Genomic DNA, 7,618 nt, shown 5'->3' with positions numbered 1-7,618 from the left:
ATCGATATTCCTTCTATTTAAATAAATGTAGAAATTGTGTACAAAAAAAGCAGGTTATAAAAAGATAGTCATTCCATAAGAAATATTGACACTTCGATAAATAAAAACGAGGGCATCAAACTATGCACATTTCGAGTGTTGTTTAAACTGAAAGAAGTGAAAGTGTTAGATTTGTCTATTCCTTTCTATTACACATTATATACACTTATATACACAATATACAAATTGAAAGGTTACGCTGAAAATGTATGAGGTACAAATCGAAAATATTAATTATTTCGATATTCATACATTTTCTTTATGGTTGCTTTACATTGTAACATCATAAACGTATTTTCTCTCTTATATGAATAATATGTTATGTATTATTTTAATGATTTTAATATTAAGAACTTAGCGAAATTTTTCCATGAATGAAAATCGTAATCTTCAAATAATTTATGAAGTAATTTAGAAAATTTAATGCATATAACAAAAAATAGTATATGTCATTGTTAATAAAAAAAAAAATGTAATGAGTAAAAAGAAAACGAGATGCAAGAAAGTTCAAAAAGCATATTGAGAATATAGATGTATTGTTCATAAAATTATAGCGGAATAGTAATAGAATTAATTAGTTAGTTCTTTTGAGAGTGTTAATTTATCTTTTACTTTTTGCTTTTCTTTCAATTTCAATAAATTCATCATTTATCTTAGTAAAAAAGATTTTACAGTAAATTTTTTATTACATTGATCCTTAAAAAGTAAAATTAAAATTTATAATAAAGTTACAAAAACAAAAAAAAAAAAAAATTGAAAAGAGGAGAATTAAAATTGATAAATATAAAACAATGTAATTTAATGATGCAGGTTTGGAGGCTCTGGAAAAAGCTCTCTATTGCTGGGAGGATGCTCTTACTGCGTTCAGCTCCTCACTCAATAATGGTACACTCGCATTACCATCTAAGGCGGATGCAGCATTTACGGACGATGTGCAAAAACTTCTTAACATAGGTTATCAAATACAGAACCATGCAGAACTCCTTTTTATCGACCAGGTAAGCATATCGGTTCTACTTATATTATTTTTTTTTCCATTCTAATTAACCAAATGGATCTCTCTTATTTTATTTTGTAGGAATGCTACATGTTCCTTACAGAATATTTCGGACATATTTAATTATAGTTATTTTTATTTTACAATGTATTATCAAAGATTATTTGTAAAATTATTTTAGCATATAGGAAGTAATATAGTCTCGACTAGATGGAAACAATTTTTCTAGTTTCGATTGATTACTTTTAAAAATTTTTCTTTATCCTTGTTAAATCGTTTTTATGTCATTTTATACTAGTCCATTCCACTATTGTCATAAATTGCTTTTTCCCCGTACAAAAAATGCGGAAATTAATCCAGTTTAAATGATAACTGACTAGAGTAATTAGTACAATGAGTTACTTGACCTAACAACAAGCAAAGAAGAATTATTACATAGGAAGTTCATGACATCGCTACTGTGGTTAGTCGAATCTAAGCATATAAAATGCTCTTACAATTGATTATGATTGTTAGGTACAAACATTTCTTTTAAATTGAAAACCTTTTTTCGTAATTAGAGACGTTTTCTATACTTAAAATCTAACTATTAATGTTATGTAAATAAATGAAAAATAAATTATAAAACAGAAAAATATATAATTTTAATGTTTACAGCATTCAGTATTATTTCGAAACGAAGATGAAGAAAGTGTAGATAGCCATAAGCCTTCAAATATAGGCAGCCGAATATCTGGTAAAGATAAAGCAGATGCCGCATCTTCTCCGGAATCTTTTGAATCTGCACGTGATGGAGTAAGTTTAAACTTTTTGTATATAATTAAATAAAAAATGATTAATATTTGTATTAATATAGGTAGCAGATCTACGGGAATTTGAAGAATTTTCTGAATTTTTTCCGCATTTTGAAAAACAAAAACTATATCATGCTGCTCTCAAACAACACGAAGACAAAGGTATTCTATGCAGGTAAATATTTTATAATTCATATTTTTATAAATTATATTATTATAATTTCTATTTCAATTACAGACGATTACATACAGAGTTAGTGAAGTGTGGTTCAGATGTAGAATATTTAGCGAAGGTGCATTGTTTGCGACAAGCGTATACTAAATTATTTACTATACCTTCTGCCAGAGAGTGGATTGCAGATATAGGCCGACAAGTCATTAGTGATTTGATCATGTATGCAGACAGGGTATACACAACACATATCATTTATTTCTATTTGAGAAAAACACAAATATAAATATATTAAAGTAATTAGAATCGATTTTTAACAAATGATTTTTAATATCAGGATCCAAAGGATTATTTAATACATTACGAACGAATGTTAGAATTCTTACAAGAACGAAATAATCGCAGTATTATGGAGGAAGAATTAACTGGAAGGGGAGTAAAATGTATGAACTTCTATGATGTTCTGATTGATTTTATTTTACTAGACGCTTTTGAAGAAGTTGAAAAACCACCTTCGTCAATTAAAGCTATTTTACAAAATAGGTGGATATCCGCTAGTTTTCGTGAAACTGTAAGTACTTAAAAAAAATAAATTTGCTTTTAATTTCATTATTTGCTAATATTTATTTTTTCTTGCATTGAAGGCAATTGGAACTGCAGTTTGGTCTGTTCTTATGGGTAAAAGACAAATGTTAAAATATGACAAAGGCTTTTTGGCACATTTTTATTCGATTTCTGAACAAATTTCACCAGTACTTGTGTGGGGTTTCTTAGGTCCAGAAGGAAGTCTATGTTCCACTTGCCACTATTTCAGAGATCAAGTAATAGAATTCCTTGTAGATATATTTAATTTCTTTAAAGTAAGATATACCACTGTCGATAATCTTGCTGAAGATATACTCAATGAAATGAAAATAAGAGTTGAAAACATAAATCAAAGACTTTCTCTAGAAGGTTGTTAATTGAATATAAATATAAATAGATACTTCATACTAATAATATATACAAACATATATGAAATTGATATAATTAAATAGATATAGCAATAGCTGAAAGTCTGACATACTTCCTATTATATAATAAATGTAAGATTGTTGTAAATAATCTAAATACTAACAATCTTTATTTTATTGTATTTGTTATAAATTATATATTCAGATTTACTAGCATCAGTGTAACTATTATATAAGTAGTAGCAAATTTTATATTAAGAAAAAAAGAAGTGATTAAATTTGCAACATGATAATTTCAATGAAATTATTTGAAATATTTTGAAGTTTTATTTTGATATCATATAATAAATATATTTCAATCCTTAGGACAAAAAGAAAATATAAAAGTAATTCTTTACACAATTTTATTTCTTATAGTATAATGTATAGACTATATATAGATATTAACCACAAAATACAAGATATTTAAATATGATTATTTTATTATGAAATTCAATTTTAATATACTCCTATTATTTCAATATTAAATTGATTATGTTAAGTGAACCGATGTTATGATAAAGTATTCATAATCATTTAAAGTAGCTTGATACAAATATTCCAATTTCTTACATATTCCGTTAAGATCACTATATGATAATATCAAGACACTAATAATAATGTGCTCTTTATTAATAAATTATTAAAATATGTGTAACATTTGTCGAAAACTCTAGAAAAAAATATATTTAATAGTTTCATTTTACATTATACATTTATTTACATAATATTTTATTATTAAAATATATAAAGAGCAATTTTTTTACAAGTAGGAGCAATATTACTAGTAAAATCTATGACTATTATGTATTTTAGTAGTGTCTTAACTTACATTGTATATTATGAGCCATAACATAAAAGCATTCCAATGTCATAATTTTGTATTACTTTTGCAAATCAATTATGGGTAATAAATGTAGTAAATTTTGTGTACAAAAAGTATACAATATAAACGTTTCTTTTCATTCAGCTACAATCTGTATATTATATTTATACAAAACCAATACTTGTTAGAAAGTTTAAAATGAACATTTTATCTTGATTAGAATTAGTATACGATTTTTTTTTTATTCAGAAAATCTGACACTGATAATGATTAGTCCATAATTTATATTGATATAAATGTTTTTAAATAGTAAGTTTATAATATATCTCTACTTAGACAAAACTATCTAGTAACAGATACAATGTATCTGCATTTTTATTTGTACTTTTCTATTTAAATGTCAGAGTTTGTAGTATAAATTATATCTTTACTTATAGCATACATCAAATTATTTGTTATTGAATTATTGTATATTTACAAAGATTATAAATGACATTTAGCAAAATAAAAACAAAATAAAAAATTCAAATTACTTTATATAAGATATATTTTATTTAAAATTTAACTATCTATCATATCATACACTTTAACAGCTTGTACAATGTAATATATATTTAATCTATAACATATATACATAAAAATTGAAGTGAAAATACTTAGTTTAAATAACTTATCTTTACAAATACATTTAAATATTATAAATATTACATTGATCATATATGTTTATTATATATTGTGTACAGAAATGTATTAAGAAAATAATATGTCCATTATTTCATCATCAGATTCTTCTTCATCACTAGATGGTACATCTGGCATTATTTGAGTTATATTATTTCTAAGTTTATATTCTGTAAAACTCTCCCTTTCTGTGATAAAACATTAGTCTTTCCGTAATGTGGTAATTAATAATAATTTATAAACTATTAATATTAATATGTTTTCAAATACACATAAACTATCCTGTATTTATTCAATGTATTATAATTACCTCTATTTTGAAAAGAAACAGTCATCCAATCATGTTTATATATATGTTCTGGATCTAAAACAATTAAAGGATTCTTTCCCGTTTCAATACATAATCTTAACCACTCTGCCCCTATAAATTAGATAAAATTTAAATATATAATAAAATGTATAATAATAAAAATACTACAATAAATATACATAAATAGACAATTATTTTACATTTATGTGCCTTGACAAGTGCAACTTTAATTTCTCTTCTTAAGTTTATGTGAGTCGTTTTCTCCGCAATTACAGTCCCAAAAAGATTTAAAGACACAGAATAACATTTAGAATGTATTGTAGTACTAAAAGTAATACATAAATATTTTGTATAGAATTTTGGAAACATGCAATTTAAATATATATGTACAAAGTTCAAAATACCTAAATAATAACTGATCACACTGAACTCGAAGAAAGTATTTTTCCACATCTTGCAGTAATATGCGTATAATGACTGTAGTATCTGTTTGATACCATATAATTTTCGGTGTGTAATATTTGCATACTAGTTTTGGACAGTTCATAATTTACTTACAATTTTACAAAAATATATGCATCATACAATGAACACCAACAGAATAAAATATCTATAGCGAATATAAGGTTAAATAATTATTTTACTCATACTCCAACATACACCATTTAAAAAATCAAACTAAAATATAAATATATATAAATATGAATATATAAGATACACTAAATTATTAAATCATAATAAATCATAAACTACTCCCTTTTATTACATTTAAATTAAGATAGGAAACAAAATAAATTTAAAAAGTGTTTCTGATTGGTGGAATTTTTGTCATGCTTTATAATCGAGTATATATTTTGTTAGATTTTATAATTCTGTATCTACAATACTGACTCAAACATACATCAAAAAATATTTTTATTATAAAAAGTAAAAGTAGTAATTAACAAAAATCTTATGTACTCTTTGATACGTGTTCGAATGATAGGCATACTAGATATACTATATATTTAAAGACCAATAAAGATTCATTTCACAGCGTTAGTAGATAAGCAAGGTGTAATCACAGCAAAACGTCAAACGCGAAGTAAAATGTCAAGGAATGATGGCAAAAAGGATTCGTCCGCATCTACATTTCGAAAAATCGATGTTGATCAATATAGTGATAATAATTTCAGAGAAGAGGATGCTGACGGAGGAATAGGAGGACCGACTGGTCCAGATGAAAATGAAATTTTAATGCTTCTTAGTCAATATCCTTTTTGTAACTTTTATACAAAAATAATAATATTACAATGAATTTTCATACATTTCATTCTATTTTCCTTAATATTTATGCAAGGGTAAGAATGCTGAAGCATTGATATCTGTATTGAGATCTGCACCACTTGGATGCAAAAATCAACAAGTAAAGGTAACCTCATTAACATGCCTTTTACTTCAGTGTATGACACATGAATTTATGTAGTAGTAATATTTATCATTTTAAAGTACATTTCTATATATGTAATATAAAATATACAGTATACATATGTTATAAATTCTTTAAATGATGTATTTCATGTAACAAATTTATTTAATAGTGTGATGTTTAACAAAATAAAAATGAGTAGTAATTTCTTTTAACAAAAATTTTTATTTTATGTGGCTTACATATATATGTATATACGTATATAAAAATACATAATAATCAAATATTACAGGATAACGCAAGGAATTTAACACTAAAAGTCCTTTTAAGTATAAAATCTATTCAAATAGACGATTGCTTATCACAATTAGATCGTGACTTGCTGGATGTCTTAATGAAATATATCTATCGGGGATTTGAAATTCCAACAGAGGGTAGCAGTAGTCATTTATTAACCTGGCATGAGAAGGTATACAATATCAGTGGTGTTGGCAGTATTGTACGAGCGTTTGCAGATAGTAAGCGAGCTTGAAAAAGTTTGTCCATTTTGCAATGATATTCATTATAATAATTACCATTAATCCTTACTGTTACTCATTGTCATTGTTAATACAATGAGGATGTAGATAAAGGATGTAGATTCCACATGAAAAATATAACATATGGGTGTACATTTGTTATCAATAAAGTAATTTTTATTTCTTATACATTTGGAGAAATATTTCTCATTTTAAATTTCCATAGTTGTTGATTAACCTTATTTAAATGAGAATCTTTTATTTTATATGTACAGAACAGTAGTATAATGTATTAGAAATAATATTTATATTTTTTACTAGAATTTTATATATAATATATATATGCGTTCAGTTTCATATAATAATTTTATAACAATTTGATACATATAAAATAATAATACTATGTATGCTTTATATTAAATGCATAATCTTATTATCAAAAATTAAACCTTCGTATCAAATATGTAACAAATAAAATTAGAATATTAAATAAATTCTATAATAATTTTAACTTATTCCATTATTACAGAGCTATTATTTTATCAAGTATTCATTACTCACATTTGTCCTTTACTGTGAGCATTATCATATTTGTTTGATGTATTAAATATAATGCACTCACAAATACTGCATTTGCTCTATAACAAGCAGAAACTTGCATTTTTAAACTAAATGAAAAAATAGGAGAAAATTGAAACATAGTAATACTTACTGTCCTTCCTTAAAATATTCTTTTAATGTATTGCTAAATCTTTTACTGTATTTAACAAATTCCCTTTTTCTTTGATCCAATGCCTGTTTTCCAGCAGAACCACGAATAAATGCAGTTACTTCATTTACTGCATCTAAAAGCTTTTTTATAGCACTTGCAATTTCCCTAC

The 7,618-nt window shown here is 24.8% G+C and overlaps 4 protein-coding genes across 4 annotated transcripts in view; 2 read left to right on the top strand and 2 right to left on the bottom strand.

Annotated features, from left to right (window-relative positions):
- Miga (mitoguardin) overlaps positions 1 to 2,964 on the top strand; it is a 31,056-nt gene extending 28,092 nt beyond the window's left edge. The window contains exons 4-9 of the mRNA XM_017896886.1: positions 850 to 1,037; positions 1,694 to 1,831; positions 1,893 to 2,005; positions 2,069 to 2,237; positions 2,340 to 2,573; positions 2,647 to 2,964. Coding sequence (XP_017752375.1) covers positions 850 to 1,037; positions 1,694 to 1,831; positions 1,893 to 2,005; positions 2,069 to 2,237; positions 2,340 to 2,573; positions 2,647 to 2,964 — 1,160 coding nt within the window. The remainder of the gene's footprint in view (positions 1 to 849; positions 1,038 to 1,693; positions 1,832 to 1,892; positions 2,006 to 2,068; positions 2,238 to 2,339; positions 2,574 to 2,646) is intronic.
- Positions 2,965 to 4,570: 1,606 nt separating this feature from the next.
- LOC108545286 (uncharacterized) lies at positions 4,571 to 5,398 on the bottom strand. The gene is made up of 4 exons (XM_017896820.1): positions 5,216 to 5,398; positions 5,012 to 5,136; positions 4,812 to 4,922; positions 4,571 to 4,689 (listed from the first exon to the last, which is right to left on the bottom strand). Exons 1-4 carry the CDS (start codon positions 5,356 to 5,358, stop codon positions 4,571 to 4,573), a joined length of 498 nt encoding a protein of 165 aa, XP_017752309.1. The 5' UTR covers positions 5,359 to 5,398.
- Positions 5,399 to 5,809: 411 nt separating this feature from the next.
- On the top strand, positions 5,810 to 6,912 carry Arpc5 (Actin-related protein 2/3 complex, subunit 5). Its single transcript, XM_017896865.1, has 3 exons — positions 5,810 to 6,061; positions 6,150 to 6,222; positions 6,512 to 6,912. Exons 1-3 carry the CDS (start codon positions 5,901 to 5,903, stop codon positions 6,749 to 6,751), a joined length of 474 nt encoding a protein of 157 aa, XP_017752354.1. The 5' UTR covers positions 5,810 to 5,900; the 3' UTR covers positions 6,752 to 6,912.
- Positions 6,913 to 7,290: 378 nt separating this feature from the next.
- The window catches only part of Ccm3 (programmed cell death protein 10 Ccm3), a 1,197-nt gene continuing 869 nt past the window's right edge, over positions 7,291 to 7,618 (bottom strand). The window contains exons 4-5 of the mRNA XM_017896867.1: positions 7,450 to 7,614; positions 7,291 to 7,375 (exon numbers count right to left, since the gene is read on the bottom strand). Coding sequence (XP_017752356.1) covers positions 7,291 to 7,375; positions 7,450 to 7,614 — 250 coding nt within the window. The remainder of the gene's footprint in view (positions 7,376 to 7,449; positions 7,615 to 7,618) is intronic.

Source organism: Eufriesea mexicana, unplaced genomic scaffold, assembly GCF_001483705.2.
Source record: "Eufriesea mexicana isolate 0111107269 unplaced genomic scaffold, ASM148370v2 scaffold395, whole genome shotgun sequence".
In the NCBI taxonomy this organism is placed as follows: domain Eukaryota; kingdom Metazoa; phylum Arthropoda; class Insecta; order Hymenoptera; family Apidae; genus Eufriesea; species Eufriesea mexicana.
Note: the sequence above shows the minus strand (reverse complement) of the source record. Positions and strands in the feature narration are given on the sequence as shown.

Bases quoted from the DNA above. Each gene is read 5' to 3' on its own strand.
- LOC108545286 (XM_017896820.1), bottom strand. From the start codon at position 5,358: ATGAACTGTCCAAAACTAGTATGCAAATATTACACACCGAAAATTATA. The intron at 5,137-5,215 runs GTATTTTGAACT...TATTACTTTTAG, and splicing joins TGTGATCAGTTATTATTTAG to TACTACAATACATTCTAAAT. The intron at 4,923-5,011 runs GTAAAATAATTG...TCTAATTTATAG, and splicing joins ACTTGTCAAGGCACATAAAT to GGGCAGAGTGGTTAAGATTA.
- Arpc5 (XM_017896865.1), top strand. From the start codon at position 5,901: ATGTCAAGGAATGATGGCAAAAAGGATTCGTCCGCATCTACATTTCGA. The intron at 6,062-6,149 runs ATATCCTTTTTG...ATATTTATGCAA, and splicing joins ATTTTAATGCTTCTTAGTCA to GGGTAAGAATGCTGAAGCAT. The intron at 6,223-6,511 runs GTAACCTCATTA...CAAATATTACAG, and splicing joins GCAAAAATCAACAAGTAAAG to GATAACGCAAGGAATTTAAC.